The sequence below is a fragment of the Podarcis vaucheri genome (assembly GCF_965113315.1).
Source record: "Podarcis vaucheri genome assembly, chromosome: 12".
Taxonomy (NCBI): domain Eukaryota; kingdom Metazoa; phylum Chordata; class Lepidosauria; order Squamata; family Lacertidae; genus Podarcis; species Podarcis vaucheri.
Window position 1 is genome coordinate 50,298,268 of NC_138750.1, and position 25,303 is coordinate 50,323,570.

A 25,303-nucleotide genomic window follows, 5' to 3' on the forward strand; every position below is an offset into this window, starting at 1 on the left:
TACAGCTGTAATGCGGTACTCTACATGATTAACTTTCCTTGTAAAACCCTGAGTAGGAGTTGTTTAAGAGACCTAATAAAAAATACCTTCTGATGGGCTCTTGCTTCTGTGGGCAGGAATTTTATCACAAGGTTTAGCTTTTCATCCCGTACTCTATGATTGTCGCTTTGGAAACGTCAGCGCTTGTTTAAAACCAAGCAGCACTTGTATTTCTTTTAAAAAAGAAGAAATTGTAAAATGTTCTTAATCACCTGTAAAGATGTGGAAGATACCAAGGAGAATATATTATAACCTTCCTCTTGCAATCATCTGTTCTGCCTTGGGCATGCTCAGTATAGTATGGTCTAGCCTAGTGAATAGAGTGTTGTGCTTTTAAACCAAGGTGTCCTCAGCCACAGTGAAAATAACCCCATGCAGTTCATGCAGCCCTTAGCTACCTGGAGGAAGGCTGAGCTATAAAAAAAAAATACAGTGGTACCTCTGGTTAAGAACTTAATTCGTTCCAGAGGTCCGTTCTTAACCCGAGGTACCACTTTAGCTAATGGGGCCTCCCCCTACCACGGCCGTGCGATTTCTGTTCTCATCTTGAGGTAAAGTTCTTAACCCGAGGTACTATTTCTGGGTTAGCGGAGTCTGTAACCCGAAGTGTTTGTAACCTGAGGTACCACTGTAAAATAATAAAATAAAGAAGTATTTTTAAGTAAATGTGAATGTCTCCCACACTTTCACTTTTCCATGTTACACACACACACACATTACAATCCATTAAAAGCAATCATAAATTCATTTAAATCCTTTAAAGCCAATAATAATTTCGTAATCTAGGACTGGGTAAGAGGACATGATTGTAAGAGGCTTGCAGTATATGAAACATAGGTTCTCTGTCTGTGAAATAATAAGTTGGTAAATTTAAACTGAGGGGAAATGTCCTGCTTTCCATCTCCGATTGTGTTGCAAAGGGTAAACAACTAGTTCCACATAAACTAGCCATCTGCCCAGGCAAAGGAAGTGAGCATCTCCATATTTGCCTGGCTCATGTGAGGAAAAGACCCAGTCCTCCTTCTTCCTCCCCAATTGCATTCCTTTCCACTATGACCTACCCACTGTGATGTTCTGTCACGTGGCATTTTTTATTGTGGGGTTAAGATCCACCCATGAAAGAACCACCCCCACCCTTACCATGCTCCACCTTGGCAAAATCTCAAAAGCCTTCTATTCCGCTTTGCATAGCTTCCTTGCTTTGAGAGAGCAGGCACCAGGACTGAAGACTGGCAGTAGGGGAAATGCAAGAGCTTGAGAACTTAACAGTAGTGCTGACATTTATGTGCGGTACTGCAATTTTTGTACGCTCATCATAGTTGTCCTATGTGTTTTGCTTTTCAGAGTGCGTTTAGTAGAAAGAGGATCCCCTCATAGCTTGCCCCTCATGGAATCGGGAAAGGTAAACCTTTTTGCAACTCTCAATATTTTAGAGAAGCTGATAAATGCTTTAACTTTGAGGTACATGTGTATGTTGGGGTGTGGAGCCCGATAAAAGTAGTGTTCTAGAGAAAGGTCAAAAGTAGCAACTACTTGCACAGATGTGAGATCCTTTGTGGCCATGTCTGCGCACGCACCTTCTGGCATCACTCAGATGCCTGGATTTGTGCAATTCACGTTGTGCCAGTAGCAAGCTGTGGGGCGCCTCCTCTCACTTGACCTCTGGTTGCTCTCACCGTTACTGCTTACTGAGAGAGAGAGAGGGACAAGGCAGCAGGGAATTTGGTGTGGGTGCAATGGCACCAGCAGAAAATGGTCTCCATCAATGTGTTTGCACCGCACTGGCCTTTCCCCCTCATTGCCTCTCCCCCTGCCATTGAGCAGGAGCAATATGACCGACCAAAGATCACATGACAGATGGCACCCCACCATGCCATCTGCTACTGCATTGTGCTATCTCCCCACCCCATAGATAGAACTCTATCTGCCTTTGGCAAATAATAGACCACATCAGCCTAGCGACCCGTAGGAACAAGGATTTTAGTCTGAACATTCATTGGAAAAGCGTAAGCTAGGAACACTTGATTGGCACCAAATTTGGAGTGGCATAATGCTTTGCAAACATGGGACTAAGTTTGATTGGTCTTTCCAGTGGCTGCACATCTACAAAAAGCATTTGTGGATTGTGCAAATCACTACTGGCAGTTGACTTTGTGAACAGCAGCTGGATTCCTGGTGTTTGTCGTTCACGAGTGACTGTAAGCAAGCTGTATGCTCTGTCCATCAGTGTGAAATGTTTCTCTGGGTTTTCATTGTTGATCCTCAAAGCAGGATCTTGGGGGCCATAATACATGTTTGCAGCTTTGCCTGTAAGCAAACAAGGATTCACCATAGGAGTGCAGGAAGCTTTCTGCCTTATACAAGGTCAGATCATTGGTAGCTCATAACAGGCTGCACCAATTTGAAGTGGGTCTCCAAGATTTCACTGCAGGGTCTTCCCCCAGCTCTTCTTGGAGTTAACAAGGATTGAACCTGGAAACCATGGCTTGCGAAACATGTGCTAGACCACTGAGCGTCCCCATCACTACTGTTGTTGTCAATTATTGTCTTGGGTGTAAAGAAAAAGGGGAGATGGATCACTTGTGCCACATGATGAAAATACGTTTCGTAATCATACATCCACAAAATTAGTTCTCTCTCTCCCCCCCCCCCGCATGTCACTCCCTTGAACATGCAAAACACAGAATGCAAAGCCTTCTTTAGGAGTTTCTCGAAAGCCTTCGGGAGACAAGAAGAAAAGTTCATAAAACAATATGTACATCATCTGGCTCACGACCAGATATGACTCATTTTGTCTTTCAATAGATTCTCCCTGGAGTTCGCATCATTATTGCTAATCCAGAAACAAAGGGACCCCTGGGAGATTCTCATCTTGGAGAGGTGAGTCACAAGCTGTGCCTCAGTTGGTACTGAACTGCATGAGTTGATTAAAAGCTACCTTCCTTCCCTAACAGCCGCCTTTAATAAGTATGTGACAAATGGCCCACTCTGGCAGGTATGCATCACACAGCTCCAGGAAGTTTAAACTACTTTGTGCTTTGTCACAGCTGAGAACTGAGAGTACCATTTCTAGGTTCTTTTTTTTAATAAAAAGTCTGCTAGTTTCTTCATTCATATTATCTTCCTCAAGTTACTCATATTTCAGGCATAATCTCAGAAGTTTGTAACAAACCTGGCCAAACTTTCACCTTGCAGAGCTAGTCTTTGCACACTTTGTCTCAGTAATGCAAAGCAAAATTTTCATTCATATCTTTAAACTAAAGATTGCATTGATATATAATTGGCTAGGATCCTTTTATTAGTGGAAAACCTCATGGAAGGAGCATTCCAGCCTAACGTAAGAGTGTTATGTGAGAAAATGGGCCCCACATCCAGAAAAAGGCTTTGCCAGGGCCTTTTATGGCAGACTAAGTTAGCTGAACACGCCTTAAGTCCCACTGATTTTCAGTGGAAACCATCAGTGGAATTTAACGAAAGTTCAGCTGACTCAGTCTGAATACAGCTATAGCTCCCCATGTTTCTTGGACTGTAGTGCAACCCCAGTGGCTCAGTTGGTAGAGCATGAGACTCTTAATCTCAGGGTTGTGGGTTTGAGCCCCATATTGGGTGAAAGATTCCTTGTTTGCAGGGTGTTGGACTTGAGGAACCTTGTGATCTCTTCCAACTCTACAATTCTATGATTCTGATGCATTGAGGTATTTCATTGTGAGATGTCTTCCATCAGCACTTGCTCAAGAGTTCATGGAAAACTATTGGATTTTCTCCTCCACATGGCGCTTTGGATCCAAGCCATTATCTCTTCCACTAAACACTGGTGTTGTGGATTCCTGTGCTGTCCCCAGATCTCATTAATACTCCCCACACCGTCACCGCAACTCCATCAGGGCCTCTGGGACTAGTGAAAGGAGCACCTGTGTGATCTCAGCTGCCCTTGGGATGGAGCTCTTACATATTCCTGATCTGTGAAACAGCTTTTACTCTGGCTTCTGTCACCAATAGTAAATGGGTGTTTCAGGGGAGTGCCACAAGTTAATAGATTCTGCCTAAGTTGCGTTTTCGTGGTTGAATCAATGGCATATGTAGTGCTCTTGAGAATGCTAGTTGTGCAAGGATTTAAACGGCCTCGGTCCAGTATATCTGAAGGAGTGTCTCCATCCCCATTCTTCTACCCGGACACTGAGGTCCAGCGCCGAGGGCCTTCTGGCGGTTCCCTCACTGCGAGAAGCCAAGTTACAGGGAACCAGGCAGAGGGCCTTCTCGGTAGTGACGCCCTCCCTGTGGAACGCCCTCCCACCAGATGTCAAAGAGAACAACAACTACCAGACTTTCAGAAGACATCTGAAGGCAGCCTTTTTTAGGGAAGCTTTTAATGTTTGATGCATTACTGTATTTTAATATTCTGTTGGAAGCCGCCCAGAGTGGCTGGGGAAACCCAGGCAGATGGGCGGGGTATAAATAATAAATTATTGTTATTGTTATTATGCCATTTAGATCCTCTGTGCAAATGCATTATGGAGGCCACTCGCTCTTCAGCAATCTGTGTATCTTTGCTGTCGGCTGGTTTAGATAACTGGGTGGCATGAGTACAAAGAAGAAGGCTTATACCTTTAACCATGAGTACAAGCAAAAGGTTTATACCAGATCCAAGAGTTAGGAATGTGCGGGGCAGCAAGGGCAATAGTGCACATATTTCGTATGTAAGTTGTATTATTTTGTGCAACATAAAAAGTTGGTTGTTTGACTGGCTTTCTGCTCTGTGGAAAAGTTTGAAAATTATAATAAAGGCGATTAACTGATATTTTGACAATGTGATCCCAACCCCAGAAAGCTAATAACTGGTTATAGGAATGCCACAGAGACTTGATCTCAGCCACTGCATGTTAGCGGTGCTTGCCTTGGCAGAACTACTTCTGGGGATGGCTTTCAGTGGGTAGGCTGGTGCATAGGACTGGATTTTCCTCAACAAGCTGATGGCTGAGTTGAAGGGCTCCTATTGTGCTTAATATAAAAATGTCTGCAGCAGAGTATGCCTGGGAGCACACCAGTGGAAACATAACTTTTTCCTCTCCACCTAGATATGGGTTCATAGTGCTCACAATGCCAGTGGCTACTTCACTATCTATGGTGATGAATCCTTGCAGTCAGATCACTTTAACTCAAGACTTAGTTTTGGAGACACTCAAACTATCTGGGCACGGACTGGCTACTTGGGATTTCTGAGAAGAACAGAGCTCACAGATGCAAATGGGGGTAAGTTCTCACACTGCCTTTTATAAATATGTACGGTATCGAGTGCTTTCAGAGCAGGAGTTGTCAACCAGTTTGGGCCCATGAGCATATTTGTAAACGGGAGGAACTATTGGGAGCACTTCTCTCACACTGCAACCAAGTTCACATTGCAGTCTGTCCTATTGTCTACCGTACAGCGATTCTTTCAAGCCTTAATTTCAGCGGGGAAGGGATTGGGGGAAAGGTAAGGTGCCAGGAGACCCCTGACTTACAGAGCATTTCCTTGCTGGATTTGCATTTCCCGCCATGGCTACTCCACTGCAGGAGCTGGGAACATGAGCACCATTCCTGTAATCCGGCAGGAGAGATTTTGCAACCACCTCCTTTGCATCTTTGGGGGATATTTGCCTTGATCTGCGAAGAGAAGGCTAAGAACATAGAACATTTCAAAAAGGAAGTCCCCTTGTTCCACACACCCTTTTCTAACCTTCCCTACAATGAGAAGCTTTGCATAGGAAGCTGCCTTTGTGCCATTGGCCTACACTGGTTGGTAGTGGATCTCCAGGAGGAAGTTGTTCCCAGTCCTTTCTGGAGATGCTGCAGATGGAACCACATGCAATTTATTATGATTACGATTATTAATAGTATTATTATTGTTGTGGTATTTATGAATGGCTTCCTATGAAAGTATGTGCTCTGCCACTGAGCTGTAGCAGCTGCATGTGTTAATCTGATAGAAAGCAATGCTTTGTTTTTCTGCTTAGCTGTCTTGAAGCCAAATGGAAATGTATTAAATCCAGGGAGGTGGAACCAAGTCCCGAAGCCATCCTTTACTCTCTCCCTACCTTCAACTCTCCCTGGCCTTGTTTTGCACCCACCTTCTGTGATCCTACCCTAGCTGCAGTGTCTCCTTGAGTAATACCTGCTGCTTGCCTGGGTGAGGGATGAAGCATGTCGTGTGTGTGGATATCTCTTGACTGCAGCCTACTGTACTAGGGAGAGAGTTGTACAGTGGTGCCTCGCAAGACGAAATTAATTCGTTCCGCAAGTTTTTTCTTCTTGCGAGTTTTTCGTCTTGCGATGCACAGTTTCCCATAGGAATGCATTGAAAATCAATTAATGCGTTCCTATGGAAACCGCCTTCAGACCAGGTCCGGGGACAGTCTGTCCCCCGACCTCTTCTGAAGGCTGGGGGGGGGGGGACAAGGGCTTTTCTTCTCACCCCCAGCATTTTTAAAAACCCCGGGACAGCGGAGGACTTCTCCGCTGTCCGGGGTGATGTAAAAGCCCCTGGGAAGGCAGGCAGGGGGGACAAAGACTTTTGCCCCCCGCCCGCCTTCAGAAGAAGTCCTGCTCCCCCCCGCCTGCCTTCAAAAGCCGTCCGGGACAGCGGAGAAATGCGCTGCCTTTCTCCGCTCTCCCGGGAAGGCAGGCAGGGGGGAGCAAAGACTTTCGCCCCCCGTCCGCCATCAGAAGAGGTCCAGGACCTCTTCTGAAGGCGGGCGGGGGGCGAAAGTCTTTGCTCCCCCCCGCCTGCCTTCAAAAGCCGTCCGCGATAGCGGGAAGCGCTTCCCTGCTATCCCGGACTGCTTTTAAAATGCTGGCGGTGGGGAGCAAAGCCTTTCGGCCCCCGCCGGCCTTCCTGGACCTCTTCTGAAGGCCGGAGGGGGAGAAAGGCTTTGCTCCCCACCACCAGCATTTAAAAGAGGTCCCCGGAGATTTCCCTATGGGCTTTCTTCTTGTGAAGCAAGCCCATAGGGAAATTCGTCTTGCGAAGCGCCTCCAAAACAGAAAACCCTTTCGTCTTGCGGGTTTTCCGTCTTGCGAGGCATTCGTCTTGCGAGGTACCACTGTATATGTTGCTTCACCCACGTTTTCCTCGGTCCACACCTACCGCTGTCATCCAGCCCCTGGAAAGTTGCCCAATTGGGAATGAGGCCCTTGGGCTGAAAGAAACTCCATTAAACCAATGGACTTTAAAAACAAAGCTAAATCTTCCAGGTGGTGTTGATGCGGCTGTCTTTGCCTCGCACAGGTGATTTAACGCTTCATATAAATGATTTCTCCCTCTTTCTCTCTTGAACCAGAGCGACATGATGCACTTTATGTGGTAGGTGCGCTAGATGAAGCCATGGAACTGCGAGGAATGAGGTATCACCCCATAGATATCGAGACGTCTGTAATTAGAGCACACAAGAGCATTACAGAATGGTAAGTACATTGTTGTTTTGTCCAATGTTAGGGCCGGACCTGGCATGTTCGGTAGCAGGAAGAAGAGGGAAATCCCTGATCTGCATGTTTAGGACTTGTGAGAAGAATCTTAATATAGTTTGGGGGCTGTGCTTCGTAAGAGGAAAAGCTTAAAATATGTATACAGTGGCTCTTAAGATCAGGAACAAAATGGCAAACATAATACATTCTGGCTTTGCTATTGCAAAAAACCCCAAAAAAGGGTTTTGGGCAATTAATCAGGTTTATTATGGCCTCAGCTTTTGTGGGCTGGAGTCCACTTCATCACATACATGAAGTGTTTTCCTCAGATGTCAAGTATATATACACACATAGTTATAGAGAAACAAACGTAAGCAGTGGGGTCAGAGGTAAGTGAAATGCCAGAAATTCTGACTGTGAGAATAATTGCATCAAATGTACATAAAATAAACACAAAATGACTGTTTCAAAGCAGTGTTGGTGGTAGTATGTCCATGCTGCCTGGTGTTGCCTGTTTTATCACCAGCTCTGCTTTCTGAATGGTCGCTGTGCTTATTTTGTATACATTTCAGCTTTAATGTCCAAGGCACAGCGAATAACTCGTTTGCTAGCTCCCTTCCACAGGACCATTTGCCCGCCACAAAAGTTCATCTAAGGCAGGAGTAGCCAATGGGCTGCCCTCCAGATGTTGTTGGACTGCAAGTCCCATCATCCTTCACCATTGCCCATGCTATCTGGGGCTGGTGGGAGTTAGAGTCTAATAATGTTTGGAGAGCACCACGTTGGCTGCCCCCAATCTAAGGCCCTGATCCTGCCCTCATGGTCCACTTTCTGTTTAAATAGTCAAATTACCAATCTGAGCCTTGGAAAGCACAAATTGCTGAAAGAGGCCAAAGCTAAGGAACATTGCTCCCCCAACCTCCTCCTCCTCCTGGTCTGAATTTTTCAAGCGTAGGGGGAAAATAACCACCCTTACCACCTCATGATAAAAGGGGGTTCAAGTGCTTTGCCCTCAAAAGCCCCCCAAGGGCACCCTTGCACCCAACCACATTGGCGGTCCAAGGATTAAAGGAATCGTTGTGCATTGGCAGTGGAACCACTGAATGATATAAGGTGATGTGATTTTCCTACTTGCATTTCAGTGCGGTGTTTACCTGGACAAACTTGTTGGTCGTTGTTGTTGAGCTGGATGGATCCGAGCAAGAAGCCTTAGACCTGGTTCCTTTGGTCACCAATGTGGTCCTAGAGGAGCATTACCTGATTGTAGGGGTGGTGGTTGTGGTGGACGTTGGTGTAATTCCTATCAACTCCCGTGGAGAGAAACAGCGTATGCACCTACGAGACGGATTTTTGGCGGACCAACTAGATCCTATCTATGTGGCCTACAACATGTAGTCTGGTATCTATTAAGGCTTCCATGGACTGTACTCTAGATGTATAAACAAATTTTTTTGGACGTCCACTAAACAATGTGCTGACAAGAAAATGACGCCACTCTTCAGAACGGAACTGTTTCTATTAGGACTTTTTGACGCGCTCGTTATTGGCAGGACATAAAATGTGAAACATGTTTCTTTTACCACTACATTTTAGCACAGAAGGACTTTGGGGTACTGCCTTCAGTTTGTTGGAAAGCCCATTATTAGACTTTTTAAAAAAAGATTATTTTTTGCTTATTGGGATGATACTGCTTTCTGAGTAATATGGCTTTGTATTTTATGTTATACTGAAGTAGCTAATTTTTCTCTTTTTTTTTTTTAAATCTGCCCTTCAAGTGGATATTTTTAAACAGCTCATATTATGACTGAATTGTTTTGGTTTGCTTGTTTTTAAATGTCCATAAAAATCTTTTCCAATATGAATCCATTACTAATTTTAAGCCATTTTCTATCCCATTGTCTTAGGAAACTACATTGTGGTACGAGGAAAATACCCAAAACAGCACCTTCTCAAATTAAGAGTTTTAACAGCTTTCTCTTCTGGAAATGCTGAAAAAGGCAAAGGCAAAAAGAGCCTTTGATTATTAGTGTTAGAATGAACAGAAATTTATAAATAAGGTGTATTTCGGCAATGAGCTTGCAGATATCTTTGTACTAAACTAAAAAGATAAAATAAGTTAACTACTTCTGTAATTATGTACAAAACCTTTAATTTATTTTGATCTCTTTAGAAGTATAAAAGAGAAACATTCAAGAATATTAAGCTCTTGTAATGTTTGCTAATATAAAAAACAAAGGGGTTGTATTATCTTGAGTGGATAGTATCACATCAAATATATATATATGAAATATAAATTCACTAATGACAAAAAAAAAAGATTTTAAAGTTTTAAAAGGATGCAGTACTCATCACTTGCATGGTGTCTCTTTTCCCACTGTAGATAATCTAACATTATTCACAAACTTCGAGGAAAAACCGGTCCTGGATTGCTAAGTATCCCTGTCTAAAAGAATCTCTCAGATACCAGCAAGCGAAACCATTTTGCTACCTTTAAAGGCAGCGAGTTAAACGTTGAAGGTCGCAATCCTCTGCCGCGCCTGCACAGAGGGCAGAGCATAGAGTGACTCCCATAGCCGTGCTGGAATAAATTCCTGCACCTTGCCGTCTCTTCCAAGCCTGCTTCTCTGCAAGGCCGCTGAATTGCAACTCTGCTGCCCTTGGCCCCTAATTTGCCTCCAGCACTCTGCCGCTCACCCTTCCGTAGTCCATGGCTCTTCTCCAGCCCCCTGTGTGCTCTAGGAGCCTGGAGAAGAGGAGGAGCAGCAGCAGTGCTGGAGAGGCAGGAAGTGGGGAAGAGCCTCAGCTTCAGCCTAGGAAGCCTTGGAAGAGTCCAGCCGGCACGGTGGTGGAGACCAAGAATGGATTCCCGCGAGAGCCATTCCGCCTCCTGCTCTCTGTGCATGCAATGCGGTAGGATTTGCTGGCGGCCAAAGACTCTTCAACAGTGCACTACGAAGGATTCTCTTATTTGCCGCGGAGGTGACAAATATTTGTGCAGGCACGTATGTCCATACACTTCTTAGACGTTAGAAAAGGCAGGTTTGAAGAATATCACTGTTTTTCTTAGCTGCATAACATTGTTGCACAATATTGGTCATTGTCCTTTTTTTAAGTTTGTGGGGGTTTTGTTAATTTTTTTTTTTGGTAAGGACGATTTTCTTGTTGTTTTTGTTTTGTTTTTGGTGGTCGTTTTGCACAAGAATTATGCTTTTGTTCATCTGTTTGCCTTCCTGCTGCCCTCTGTCTAGGTTGGGCGAGGGGACGGTGGTGATCCATCCACTTCACACTTTGTAGAAAGCTGTTGTTTTTCGATAGTCTTTCTCTTAATAACGCGTTTGTTATTGGAGAGTAGCTTAAAAGCCGCTCTAAACTATTTGGCACAGCCTGGTGCATCTGCTAACATGTCCTTATGCCAAACTGAGGAACTGGTACTGGTGTTGCAAGTAATCCCATCTCTCAGTTCCAAAGGGAATCTGCCAATTGGGGAAGAACAGGAACGCATGGATCACAGCTGCCTTTTGTTTTCTTTCTAATGTCACTGTCTTCGGATAAATGGAATTGTCGATCTCTTAATTATTTAATTGTTTTCCTCCCCCCCATTTGTTTGTTTGTTTTGAAGTGCATATTTTGGTTTCTTCCAGTGTAACCTGGCTGACCTGTGTCTGATTTTTGAGAGTGAACATTAAACAGCAGCAGTCCAAGAATGCTTTTTAAATGGTTTGAAATAATGTTAACTTGCTGACAGAATATGCATGACTAAGACAGAGGCAGGACTGAAGCTACAAGACCTTTATATAACATGTACAAGGGAAGTTAGTTTTTTTGTCTACCTTTGCAGATTTCATTTGGTTCTGAAGACCCCAAATTCATTTTTTCCCCTCATTTTTATTTTTGCAGGGGTGGGAGGGTCCTTAAAGATGAGGGATGGTTTTTAGTCTGCATGCAGAATACAGAGCATCTCACCATGGCAAAACTTTTTTTTTAAAGGTGTGTGTTAATTTTCAGTTGCCCCCTTTTTTCAGATTTTCTTTGCCCTGTGAATATTTCTACCCATGCTCCGAAGACCAACCCTGAAGCATTCTGTCAAAGTGTGGGGGTTTTCTGTCCCCTAAAATAATATATATTTTTTTCTGTTTGAAATGTCAAGTTGCTGTAAGGTTCAGACAAGCCGTTGACTGATTATGAGCATAATTACAGTGTATGAACTAACTTGTGATGATGTCCTTGCTATTGCTGATCTCAGTGCTGCAAAACACAAATTTAGCTGTCATTTTATTAAAGCATCACTTTTAACCTTCACCAAGTCAACTTTCCACTCCTGGGGAAGGGGACAAAGGACTGCAATGCAGTCGTACGACACAGTTAATAACTGATCTCTTCTGCAACCTGCCATCTGTGGTTGTCTAAATTCTCAAACTTAGGACAGTAAATGACGATGAACTGAATTCCTAGTTTTGTCGTGCAAGATAAGGGGAAAGAAACACACGTACCATCAGATTCAGCAATAAAGAAGGATTGTTCTGTATTAGAAACTGTACTGTAGATAAACCATTCATGAGAATGTATAAAATGTTTGTCTTGTGACCTTGTGCTTTTGAAGTCAGACAAAAACCATGTAATCAACCTGATGCACATGCACACTAAAATAAAAAAGAAAGAAAGAAAGAGGGTCCACAATGAACATTTAAACACGAAAACTAATCAAACAGGAGCAGATTCCTCATGGTGCTTGTTTATTATATATATTTAATCCTGCTTGACACTTTACCCAAGGGAAGACTGTCCCTTTTATCAGTTGAATGTTAGCAGCGTTATTTCATAGAGTGTGGTGACTGGTTAGAGAAATTCATGTAACTCAGCCAATCACAGTTTCAAACGAAAATTTTTATGTGCAAACAAAACAGCAACCTTCTTGTATGTTAAACCACCAGTACGCTTTGTACATCTGTGATAACGCCTGTTTTATATTCAAATGAACAAATAAAAGCTTTTATTTTTGTTGCTCTGAAAATATCAGGTTTGTTTATATAAAAAGAAAAAGAAATTAGCTAAGGTTTTTAAAGGAGATTTTCCAGAGCTTTGGGCCCCACCTAACACTCTGGTTGAAAGAAAATGGTGTGTTTTTTAAATTTTTTGTTGACTTGGGATCATTGCATATGTCACAGAATAGAAAATATTCAACATGGAGCTAACTTAAGCCGTATTCAGGCACTCTTATAACTGTGTTGAAGCAATTTGCCCCTCTCTTTGGCATCTCCAATTCTGACCTTCCTGCAGTGATCAAGGAGGTATAACACAAAGCCTCTTCTCGATCCAGGACTGTGTTAATGCGTAGAACAGGGGTCAACACTTATAATCTGGTTTCAGACACGTTCCCATCCAACACAGGGGTTAAATGGACATGGACATGGGATGTTGGGAATGGGGGCCAGCATGTGCCCCCCCCAGCTCCCCATACCAATTGAGAGGAGAAGCAAGGAAAATTGGGGGGTGAGTTGGCTAGCACTCAGAGAGAGAGAAAATTGCCTTCTGTGAAACTTATGTTTTGACTTCTGTGAAATTGGTGTTCTGTTGAGTGTAGAAAACTCTCAGTGTGTTTTGGGGCTCAGACCTCACCTCTGACTTGTGCTTGGTTTATTGGGCCTAGTTATTTGTGCCTCAGACTGACCCATTTGCCTCCTGCGCAATGGGTGTTTTGTGACTGGCCGCAGCCACAAAGGCAGCCATTTTGTGATGGCGCCCACAGAACTTTCTCAAAATTCCAAATGTGCCTATCAGTTCTAAAGAGAAAGGGATCTTTGCTGAAGAAGCAACATTCCTCAGTGGGGTTATCCATTGCAAATAAAAATCAGTTGTGATGAGTGCTCGTAGTGATGTTGGGGATAACTTGAAAATGATGGTTCTATCATATTTTGGCTGGAATGCAGTAATATTTAATATGTGTTAGTTGACTGATATGTAATGGAGTTTTAAAAATTCTGATACTATTTAATTGATAACTTGCAATTGTGTCAGGCAGCATTCGCTAGAGAACATACAGTGGTAATATTTTGGCTGTCGACAGCTTATGAAAGACTGCTCAAAAAGAAACTGATGGGACTTCAGAAATTCCAAAGCATACAGATTTTGAGGTAAGACTATACATTTTTTAAAATATAAATATATACACAGATACATCTTCATTTATAATCTCAAATTTTTGGAAGAAATGTGTGGGGCACAAATTGAGAGGATCAATAACTGCTGCAGAAATGACAGTGACAGAAATATCCAAGAAGAAGAAAATATGGCAGCACGATAAATGGTCCCAAGGAAATGTTAAATTCTTCTGAATTAAAAAGTTTGTATAACTTTCATACTACAGCTCACCCAAGCAGATCCTCACCTGTTCTACATGAAGAAATGTCTGATGAGGGCTACAGGGGTGACCAGTTGGAAAAAGCTTATGGGGCTCTTGCACCTTTAATAGTTGAGAACAAGAGGGAATTTCATTGGGTGTAGCTTGGCATACAGATGCAGCTTAGCTTCTTCACAAGTATTAAAGTTGCAGGACTCCCGACCTCTTATTTTATCTCACCACCCTACGTAGGCAATAATCTGAATTTCATTATATCATGGCCCTGGCCCAGCTTTAATTAGGCATAATTTAGTTAGCATTATTTAATAGGTGTACAAGAATATAGATAGGGATGTGCACATTAAACGCACATTAGATTGTGCATCCAATCTAAAGCAATGTGATTGACTGTGATGTCGTTTAGATGCACACCCAATTCAAACCACTCAGACTGGTAAGTAAAAGCCAGGGCAGATGTTACATTAAAAAGGATCTTCCATTTATTGATTTATTTGCATTTGCAATGGAATGTCTGCAGTGGGTAAATGGGGAAGAACATCATATTTCTCCCAGAAATAAGAGTGCTTGATGAAGAGAGGAGGTGCTCTCAGGGCTTAGCTGGAAGCAACAAGGTGTCTGGACTAGCTCTGCTAAGGGTAGGGCCGGCCTGCCCATGAGGCAACTGCCTCGGGTGGCGGCATCCAACGGGGCAGGATCTGCCTCCTCCTTGGCAGCCCACCAGGCTGTCCCTACAGTGGCCTGTCAGCAGATAGGAAGGGCAGCTAGTCTCCTCCCACCCTAGCGGGTAAATTGTGGGGGCTGCCCTGGGGGGGGGGTCTCCTGGGGTCTGCACCTGACCAGTGTGATTCAGAACAGGCCCCTTTGATTCCCATTTCACCCATCAGGTAAAGGTTGATTTGATTCCCCCTCTCCTCGTTTCTTCCATCTTCCCAGGCGGGGAGCAATTTTGTAGTTCATTTTGTGGTGCCAAAATGTCTTGGGCTGGCCCTGGCTATGGGTGTATGTTTTCCTAGCTGGACTGAGCTATATTGTGTTTTAAATATGAGCAGAGGCGTTGTACGTTCCAAAGGACATGACATATGTATCTGGGATTTGTATATCGTACGGCCTCCATTTCCCCTTTATTGCAAGGGCACCTCTATGCAGCTTACTACTGACCCAAGCGATACGCAACTCTGGTGTGGAGTCTCTCCACCAAGTTGGTACAGACCACACAACAGCTGTTGCTGCCTGCATGTGATGCTCCTACCGCAAGCTTTGTTTTTGACAGCTTCCAGAGGCACACATAAATCAGAATTGGCCCTGAACAGAGAGAATAGTTTCATTTAAGCCAAGGACCACGTGATGGTCAGCTTAGCAAACGCAAGATTGCCCTCCAGTGGCCGCAAGCATCCACTGCATCCTTCACCCGCACCTGTAAGATCGGTGACCAGATACAATTTTGTGAATAAGGTGCAGCACGATGAACTTAAGGCTGCCATGAACTGCAATAAAGAAATACAGGAAAGAGGGACATCCCCACCCCAGTCATGGGAGAAGGTTTTTAGATATGCTGACAAATGCAAGGATTTTTTGCACGTGGTTATATTAGTTGTGATCTTGCAGACTGTGGGTCACCGGCTTCTTAAAATGTGATATTGTGAATGTTTGAACCAAGAAGTTGGGGGTTCAACGTGCTAATAAAGTGCTAAGGAACATTTTGTGAGACTAATAATGGGAAAGCAAGCGTGTAAGCTGCCAATATAGGAAAAAGGAAAAACCTTTAAAATGCCATAAATCGCAAATAATTAAAGTGAAATGCTAGAAGATGCTAGTACAGGGCAAGGGTTGGATAGATCCGTTTGTGTCAAGTCTCCATGCGTTTCTTCATAATCTCATAATCCACTTCTGTGCTAATCTGCATTTTTTAAAAAACTTCAGTACAAAAAGTAGTTAAATATGTACTGAATTGAAAAACAGGTACTGAAATACATACTTTATCTCACTGTACATGCTTCTAAACATATTTTATCCAGGGGCGTGTTTAGGAAGAAGTATAGACAGCCACTGAAGAATCAGTAAGATGATATAACATAATCTCATAAATCTGTTTTCTTAAATTTGAAAGAGCTTTATTCCAAAATGCTTCTAGAAAAAAAGAAGAAAGCTAATGGTTGAAAGATGAATGTGGTTCTCCAAAAGAGTTATGGCATTTCTTCCCCCCCCCCCCAGGCTGTAGCTGCTGCCCTGTTCGGTCACCTTGGGCTCCCTAAACAATTATTGTTTGTCCTGATGATTTAAGAGGAGACCTACTGAGCAAAACCCTTTACAGCGAGCTCTTTATGTAATTTGACAACGAAGCCTCCTTTTGAAATGAGCACGGGGGATTTCGACTCGCCTTGTGACTCCCGTTCAAAGGAGCCCTTTCTTGCTCTTCTCTCACTTGGCCATCAAAGGTTGCGAAGGGAAAAGGGGGTCTGTTGTGCCCTCAGGCACCAAAGCCAGACAAGAAGAGACAGATTATGGAAGCGAGCCTTGCCCATCTTGGTGCCTGTAGCTCAGCAGGGCACACATGTTGTACGTGCTGGAGGTTTTGGTCCAATTCGCTCCTTCTCATTCACTGAGGCTTTTATCCAGACAGGCTGAGACATGACAATTTCTGGAAGTTCAAAATCCCAGAGAGCGAGTGAGCGAGCAAGCGAACGAATATCAAGGGGACTTGTGGGCAACTTATGGCCCCCAGCCTTATTTTTTGCAGCCCCTGCCCAGCTCCCTGAAACTTCCATCCCTTCATTCCCATTAGTTTCCTCATTTTCACTGGCTTAAAGTAAAACTGCCTGCTCATATTCTTCCTCACTAGAGTGAGATGGGTTCTGTTTAAAGGAGAATAGTCTTTTGCATGTATCCATATAAATTGCCACATGCAAATATTATGCAAATTGGTACTCTATATTGCTGCTGCTGCTGCTGCTGTTGCATTTCCTCTTTCGTGGCCACCCTAGTGTAGCCCAAAGTGGTACAGTCCATTTTGCCACTGCATGACTCATCCACGAATAGATGGGCTCTTGGCCCAAGAGAGACCCTGAAAAACTACAATATGGGGTTTTCTCATTACAGCGGCCACTGTAGGGAGAAAAGCATAGCCGAAAAGGACACTGATTTTCATAACACTAATATATGCATATAGATGCAACTTTAGAAATTATTACTAAGCTAAGTAGAAATACACTACGCTACACCCCGAGTGGAAGACTGCAGCCAGGTGACCTCTGTGCTGTCCAGGGGCTAAGGCAGGGGTCAGCAAACTTTTTCAGCAGGGGGCCGGTCCACTGTCCCTCACACCTTGTGGGGGGGCCAGACTATATTGGGGGGGGGATGAACCAATTCCTATGCCCCACAAATAACCTAGAGATGCACTTTAAATAAAAGCACATATTCTACTCATGTAAAAACACCAGGCAGGCTCCACAAAGAACCCAGAGGTGCACTTTAAATAAAAGGGCACATTCTACTCATGTAAAAACATGCCAATTCCTGGACCATCCACGGGCCGTATTGAGAAGGCGATTGGTCTGGATCCGGCCCCTGGGCCTTAGTTTGCCTACCCATGGGCTAAGGTTTAATGGGCACTTTCAAGGGCCCTGATCTCCCTTGCTACTTGTTCTTTTTATCTTTAAACTGGACTTGGACTAAATAGCGATTCCACTGGGCGGTTAGGGTCCTCTGCAAAGCAGGACACACGGGCACAACCTATTTAAAAGGCAATAAACTCCCAACCAAAGACAGTAATAACTGACTGAACCATGATACCACCTTGCCCTGCCTGAGTCTAGCAAGGGAGAACAGGACAGTAGGCATTAGATGCTGTACAAGGGTGTGGGAACAATTTGATTCAGCTTTTATTTATGCACAACCTACCTACCTTGCACTCTCCAGAGTAATATGCAAACTGAAACACAAATTATCCAAATCTTGCAACGCAGTTTTTCCAGTCAAGTAACGTGCACATAAATGCATATATGAGAGGAAAATGAGCATAAAATGTATATATGGGTAAAACAACTTACAAAAATGTGTAGCCGTCTATATAAAGGGGAAAAGATTGCTTTGCAAAAATGTGTTGATTAAGAGAAATCCACACCAATATGCCTCTGAACTTTCATGGAGGCTTGCTTTTTTAAAAAATCACATACTAATGTGGAAATATGGAACTTAAAGTGGGGAAATCAGAAACTGAGAGTAACTGAAATTGACAAATTCACCTATTCTTAATGCTGCCTTAACCGATCTAATCCCTTCTCCAGTCAAGTCTGTCGCTCTTCCAGGGCCACCTGTGGGCTAAGTATATCTGAAAAGGCCTGCAGCACCAGAAGGAAAGTCTATATAGGCCAACCATCTGTTTTTCCATAGGCACCAGTGTTTCCTAGTTGCATCTGCACAGCAGCTGTTATTTAGAGGTACACTGCCTTGGAGGTTTTGCTTAGCTGACAGCAATGGCTTCTCTGATGCTCTGTGAATTAGTCTAATTTTTTTTAGCCATGAATGCTAGATTGATTGGGGGGGGGGTTAGGGCCCCTGGGCACTTTTTAAGGGGCATTTCTCACCCCAAACTCACCGCAAAGAAAGAGCAGCAGAACATCTCTTCCCCACAGCCTATCAGAAGAGCTTCATTTCAGTATCTGATTACAAAGCCTTGGTCTTGCAGCAGTACCTTGGCAGGGATGAGTGGAACTAAGGAGGGGGGAACCTTGCAGTTTGCTTCTGGGGGGGAGGGATAGAAACTGATTTCCATGATAGTTCTGATTGAAAATTCATGTGACGATAGGCAGATGAAGGTAATGTCTGGAAAATGTGGAGCTATCGCCGTACTAAGCAACAGCTAACTGCAAGTGTGGAGTCCATACAATGGATAATGACTGGGCAACGGGATGAAATTGCCGTCTGTTGCTACAGTAAAGGGGGTTGAGCAATCCTAGAGCTGGAATCATTGTTGGGACGGAGATTCCCTGGTGGAGTAATCACCACTTCCTAAGCTCTGTTGACTTGCGTGGGCCTCTTTGCACATGAGGTTCCAGGCTTGTTCCCATTCTGGTGGGGGAGCTAGATTTTCCAATTTTCCTTTTCCTCATTCAGCCTCCTCCTCCTCCTAAATCTCCCCTTGCCACTAATACAGGCGTGGGCAAACCTGTAGCTCTGCAGATCTTGTTGGGACTCCCATCAACCTTGATCTTCATGCCCGATGGCCAGGGAAGTTGAAGTTCTGCAACATTTGGAGAGGCATGCATTAGCCTGCTCTAAATAGCTCCAGGGTCGGTGTGTTTTTCTAGGCTTTCTATGGGCACGTCGGGGGAATGAGGGGCAGTGCACTCTCTTTCCTTGGAGGTTTTTAAGCAGATGATCATGTATGATCTAGTTGAGATTTCTGCATTGCAAGTGGTTGGACTAGATGACTCTCAGGGTTCCTTCCAACTCTGCCATCCCATGATTTTAATTATGGCATTTATATCCCATCTTTCCTCCAGGAACTTAAGGCAGTGTACATACCCTTCCCTCTTTTTATGTTTATATTCTCTGAGAGAATTGGTGACTGGGTAAGCTCTCCCAGTGAGCTTTATGGTCGAGTGGGCATTTAAACCAAAATCTCCCAATTTCTAATTCAGTGTTGCTGGTGTTTCTAATTCATATAAAAACTGCAGATGGAAAGCGTTATCTTGCCTTTTCTTGGATGTTGTCTGCTAGGACGCATGCGCATAACATCATGTTGAAAATGTGCCTCTTGCTTCAGAACTGCTGTTTTTACCCAAGCGCAAGGCAAATCAATAGATCCATTGACTAAACTTCACATAATTTACTGAACAGAATTTATTTAGCTTGCTTGCAGTGCTAGTTTTCAAAGGGTGATGTGCGAGAAAGCCAGGAGCCAAAATGGCAGCCTTGCACTAGAAAATGTAACTGTGGGCTCCAAGTAGAATGTGCTGGGCTGTAGGGATTGATGGCCTGCTAGAATTTTTGTATGTGTTCCCTTTGGAGCCTTTCTGTTTTCAGTAGTGAGGGGCTGTAGGGCACTGTCAAAAACAAGTCTATAAATATCTATTATTGGATGACAAACGTTAATGCTAATAATTTTAGGCATCTGAACTAGGTGCTCCCCTGTCCCTACATAATGTGAAAGCGAAGGTCAATGATCCTGAAAATAACTGATTACAGATTACGCTGAATTTTAAAAGAAGAAGAATTGGTAGGGTATAACCTTTGTGTTTGCAGACACAGATGCAGTAAATGTTATCATGCTTCTGTTTCATGCCTGATTATCTCCGTGACTGGAACTGCCAATTTCGCTTGCGCTCCTATTATGTGTTGTTGTTGGCTGTTTTTGTGAGAATTCTTCCATACGCCCTGCCAGAAGTCTTGTACTTACTCTGGAAATAACAGGCCTGTTCTTTGGAGCAATTATTTCAGAGCAGTTGCTATCCTAAGTCCTCTCTCCTGCAAGGTTCAATTTATTCACACAGGCTACAAAGGGTATAGGAAACTGTCTCACCCAGATACTGTGGAAGATGGTCCTGACCCTTGTTGGGTGAGATGGAACAGAAAGTTCCATCGTAGATGGTCCATTCACAAAAAACAACAGCTTGCATTCAAGAAGTGATATATGAAGGGGCTGTCCCACAGTTACTTTGTGGCTGAGAAGGAACAAGGGTTTTATGATTCCAGTTTCCATTGGGTGCATCTCTTCCAATTCTTCCCACCCTAGTCATTGGGAAGTTGAGCATGTTTCAGTTATGCTCTGCAAAAGAGTTCAGTGAGATTGGCGAAGGCTCCTGTGGGGTTGTGTTCAAGTGCCAGAACAAGTGCATGGGTCTTATTGTCGCAATCAAAACATTTCTGGAACCTGAGGATGACCCTGTTGTTATTTTTTAAAGCATTTACAGAGACCTGAATATTATTGGATGTGTGAAGTCCATTAAGCTAGGACTGTCTACAATTTGTTTTTCCAAAAATCAAATCACGTTTGTCTTTTTAACCAATCTAGTTGACTGACCCATTTTATCATAAAAATAATAATAATTATCACTATGCCTCAATATAGGTTTACGTCACGAGCGGTGCGCTTTGCGAATGTGTGAACCTTCCAAGTCATCCATGTAAGTTGTTTTCAACTGTTTGTACCATATTGCTATAAACCAGCCCTGGCATCTTATGGTGAAGGGCAGTTAAGAAATAAAAATTCAGTCATCATCACCAATGTGGTACCTGCTGTATGTTATGGACTACAATTCTCATGATGATGACTAGGGCTGATGGGGGTTGGAGTCCAACTCTGTAGGGCACCAGGATACCTTTCCTGCACTATGGTGTATGGAGCTGAACTTACTTAATTCAGTAGAGAATCAGGGTTTCTTGCTCTCTGCTGGTGGAGTGTTTGTTCAGAAACCGCCAGGGCCGGCCCACCCATGAGACACAAGGTGAGGTGACCTCTTTGGGTGACAGGATACACAAGGGCAGCAGATACTGATGCCGATCTTTATTCCTCCCCCTTTGTTCCTGATATAGATTGTCACTCACCCCTTCTTCTGTGCCAGGGAGTGTGGCACCATTTTGTGGTTTGCCTCAAGTGCCAAAATGTCTTGTCGGCTGTGGAAACCGCATACAGGCAATGTGACAAAACTTCAGTCTAGGGAATTTTTAGGCCACATCTGTGGGACATATTGCTCCAGCCCAAACATTTATTGTTGCTTTAATTTATGCAGTTTCCTGCTTAATTGCAGAAGCTGGCTCACGTTATACCAACAAGTGTGTAAATATATTTAAAAGAATAAACTCATATTTTCCTTCCAACCCTGTAAGAGCATGTTTACACATGGACCCAATATATCTCCACATATACTTGACTGCTGAATCAAGTATCTTTTATAGATGAATGATAATAACAACCTCTAAACAGTTTGCATGAAAATAGTATAAAACATTTTTTTATAAATACTTTTTTTATAGCCAACAAACTATAAAAACAAGTAGACATAATTTTCTTGGGTTGTAGTCAACTTTTTACTCAGACTCACTGAAATTACTGCCAATGACGTACCGTATTTTTCGCTCCAAAACACGCACCTGACCATAACATGCACATAGTTTTTAGAGGAGGAGAACAAGAAAAAAAATATTCTAAACGAAACAGTGGATGTATGATTTTTGTGGTTCATGCTGTGGCCACAGACATGTGATCTGACAGTGAGTTTGGAGTAGCCCAATGCAAAAATCCTGAGGATCCATGTGGATCCGTGCTTTGTAACCACGTTTTAAGTGGGGAGGTAAGGAAAAGCACTCAAGGGACAAGGAGCACGCGTGGGGTGGGTGGAGAAGGATGCTGCTAATAATAATGAAGAAGAGGGGTATAAGGGGAGAAGGCTCCTCTCCTCTCCCATTTTGCTCCTTTAAAGCAAGCAGGCTCTGCTTTTCTCCCTCCTCCCCGGCTTAGCGAGCTGAAAAACTTTGCTGCTATGTAGCGAGCTGAGTGGGGAGGAGAGAGGGACAGAGAGCCTGCTTGCTTTAAAGGAACCAACCGGACAGGAGCCTCTTACTCCTTTAAAGAAGGAGCTTTGCTCCTTTAAAGAAGCAGGCTCTCTATCCCTCTCTCCTCCCCACTCAGCAGCTCTTCTCCCGCTTTGCTGTTTCAAAGTGAGCCACGGAGGAGGGAAGGAAGGGGAACCATAGATCCTCTGCTCACGACTGCAGCAGATCCCCCCCGACACCCGCAGGCATTCGCTCCATAACACGCACAGACATTTCCCCTTACTTTCTAGGAGGAAAAAAGTGAGCGTTATGGTGCATAAAATACGGTAACTTCGCTCCATTAATTCCAGTGAGTCTGCTCTGAGTAAAATTTAGTTGAATGCAACCCAAGAAAATTATCAAAATATAGATAAAATCAACTTAATTTAAAAACAAAGTAAACATAAATAACGTAACATGTCTGGGTAGGTCTTGCCAAAACAAACAAGTTTTTGGCAGGTGTCAAAAAAATTCACAGCAAAGGTATCGCACTGCGGTCATCAGGAGTGGCTCTGCTCACTGCCTGCCCACAATAAGAAGCCCTGCCTGTTGTTAACAGACAGATGCCTCACAAATGCAGAATGAAATATTATACGCCACTTGTAAAAATGCAAGTTCTGCACCTTTGCCTGTCTGCGCAAATTCTTTTAAAGGATATCTGCACCTTTAAAAGAATAAAAATATAAACCCCTATTCATAGCAGATATCAGAGCGGTTGACAACAGTCAAAACTATACAATAAATGCCATAGAGCCACTTCTCCCCACCTGCGCCCTTTGTGGGTGGTAGGGTGACTACTTATGCCCTGTCAAAAAAAGAGGAGCAAAAGTGGACAGGGATTAGCATTGCAAGAATCCATATGCTAATGTTTATGCCTGGATACACCCCCCCCCCTCCAGAATGAAGGCTGTAATTTCCAATGGAAATGCATGACAGACGTTGGAGGCTGCAGGAGCAAGCAAGCAAGCAATCCATGCTTACCCCTGCTCTGTGTCTCTGCTTGGTGTGAGACAGTAAAGCGCAGGAAATGACGGTAGCCCCACGGCAGATCTCTCTCCCCACCCAGATTGCTTTGCACATTAGCTCGCATTTAAATCATGACTAACTTTCGGTCCTTCCTAGGTTCTGATGGGAGTGAAATCCCTACGGATGTCTGCTCAGAAGACTCATCAAGTTCAATAGATCTTTCTTCCAGGTAAGTGTTTTATAGGACTGTAGTGTCAATGTGGAGCTACATCCAGAGAACACTGGCATAGGGAAACGATTCGAGCATTCTTAGAAGAATTCTGATTACAGTGGCACCTCGGGTTAAGTACTTAATTCGTTCCGGAGGTCCGTTCTTAACCTGAAACTGTTCTTAACCTGAAGCACCACTTTAGCTAATGGGGCCTCCTGCTGCTGCTGCCGCACCGCCGGAGCATGATTTCCGTTCTCATCCCGAAGCAAAGTTCTTAACCTGAAGCACTATTTCTGGGTTAGCGGAGTCTGTAACCTGAAGCGTATGTAACCCAAGGTACCACTGTATTCTTTTCTTATTGTGTCCCGTTCTCTACTAGCTCATAGTTTTTGCACTGCCAAAGCTATACAGACTTTTAGAAAAGGGATCTGATTAGTGGAAAATGTCAAGTGTCTTGTGAATGACTTAAGCGCACACAATGGATTCTTCACGTAGCCCCTTTAATCCTAAACTTCCTCTATTAACACTTAAGGAAAGTTAAAGGTTTTCTCATGTGTTAAAAAAGGGGTGTTTTTTCCTACCAACTGCTAAACGTTCTTAGTATAAGGATGCCCAGTTCGTTTTTCCTTCTGAGACATCTTTTTTTTAAAAAAAGAAGAAAGAATTACTAGTGCTGTTCGAAAGCAGATGTGCCTATATAAGGATCACATATGTGAATTCATTCAGCACAGTTAAAACAGGCAGAGGAATCTATGACTACTGTAAGGAAACCCCAAACATGTTGCAAGGAAATGATCCACTAAGGAAAGAAGAGAACTGAAAGCTGAGGATTGTGTACCATCTAAGGGTATCCAGTAGGAACTCACTTCAGCTCCTGCCACTGTGAGGGCCAAAATGGCTTAGTGTGTTTGACTAAGACTGGAAAACACCAGGTTCAAATTCTTTTAGGTATTACATTCTGTGGCTAGTTGCCAACTCCTCAACAACCTACATCACGGGGTGGCTGTGGGGGGGGGGTTGGGCTACCTCAAGGAAGGCAGTACAGTCATACCTTGGAAGTCGAACGGAATCCGTTCCAGAAGTCCGTTTGACTTCCAAAACGTTCGGAAACCAAAGTGCAGCTTCTGATTGGCTACAGGAAGCTCCTGCAGCCAATTGGAAGCCAAAGAACGTTTGGGTTCCAAAGAACGTTTGCAGACTAGAACGTTCAGGAGCCAAAACATTCGACTTGCAAGGTGTACGGGGTCCAAGGTACGACCGTATGTTAAGTGTTCCAGATATTGTTCCACACTACATGTGAGAGACCTTTCTCAATGGTGGCCCCACAACTCTGGAACTCTCACTACAGGTAATAAATTTAAAATGACAACAACAACACTATTCAGCGGCCAGGTTGCTGACTGGGGCAAAGGCGCAGGTTGAGCATATTGCACCAATCCTGACCCAACTGCATTGGCTACCAGTTAGGTTCTGAGCCCAGTTCAAAGTGCTGCTGTTGTGTTTTTTACCTCTTTAACAGGTCTTTGGCTGATTGACAACCAATGCCCTTTTAAAATGTGTTGGGAAGAATATTGAGTTATTCTTGTTTTTATTATGTATTCTGTAATTTTATCTTGTGAATGGCTCTGAGACTGATGCCTTATACAATAAATGCTACTACTACTACTACTAATAATAATACAGTGGTACCTCAAGTTACAGACGCTTCAGATTACAGACTCCGCTAACCCAGAAATAGTGCTTTAGGTTAAGAACTT

At 43.6% G+C, this 25,303-nt stretch overlaps 1 protein-coding gene and 1 long non-coding RNA gene across 8 annotated transcripts in view; both read left to right on the forward strand.

Moving 5' to 3' along the window:
* The window catches only part of DIP2C (disco interacting protein 2 homolog C), a 298,537-nt gene extending 286,047 nt beyond the window's left edge, over positions 1-12,490 (forward strand). For all 6 annotated transcript variants that reach the window (XM_082192146.1, XM_082192150.1, XM_082192147.1 and 3 more), the window contains 5 exons: positions 1,384-1,441; positions 2,845-2,919; positions 5,115-5,289; positions 7,356-7,479; positions 8,622-12,490. In XM_082192146.1, coding sequence (XP_082048272.1) covers positions 1,384-1,441; positions 2,845-2,919; positions 5,115-5,289; positions 7,356-7,479; positions 8,622-8,874 — 685 coding nt within the window. In that variant the 3' untranslated portion in view covers positions 8,875-12,490. The remainder of the gene's footprint in view (positions 1-1,383; positions 1,442-2,844; positions 2,920-5,114; positions 5,290-7,355; positions 7,480-8,621) is intronic.
* Positions 12,491-13,204: 714 nt separating this feature from the next.
* Positions 13,205-24,605, forward strand: LOC309515090. Of its 2 annotated transcripts, XR_014212251.1 has the most exons (4): positions 13,205-13,610; positions 15,853-15,894; positions 20,907-20,961; positions 23,492-24,605. It is a non-coding gene; the product is annotated as an uncharacterized lncRNA (long non-coding RNA). The 2 variants fall into 2 exon arrangements; XR_014212252.1 differs by lacking the exon at positions 15,853-15,894.
* The last annotated feature ends 698 nt before the right edge of the window (positions 24,606-25,303 follow it).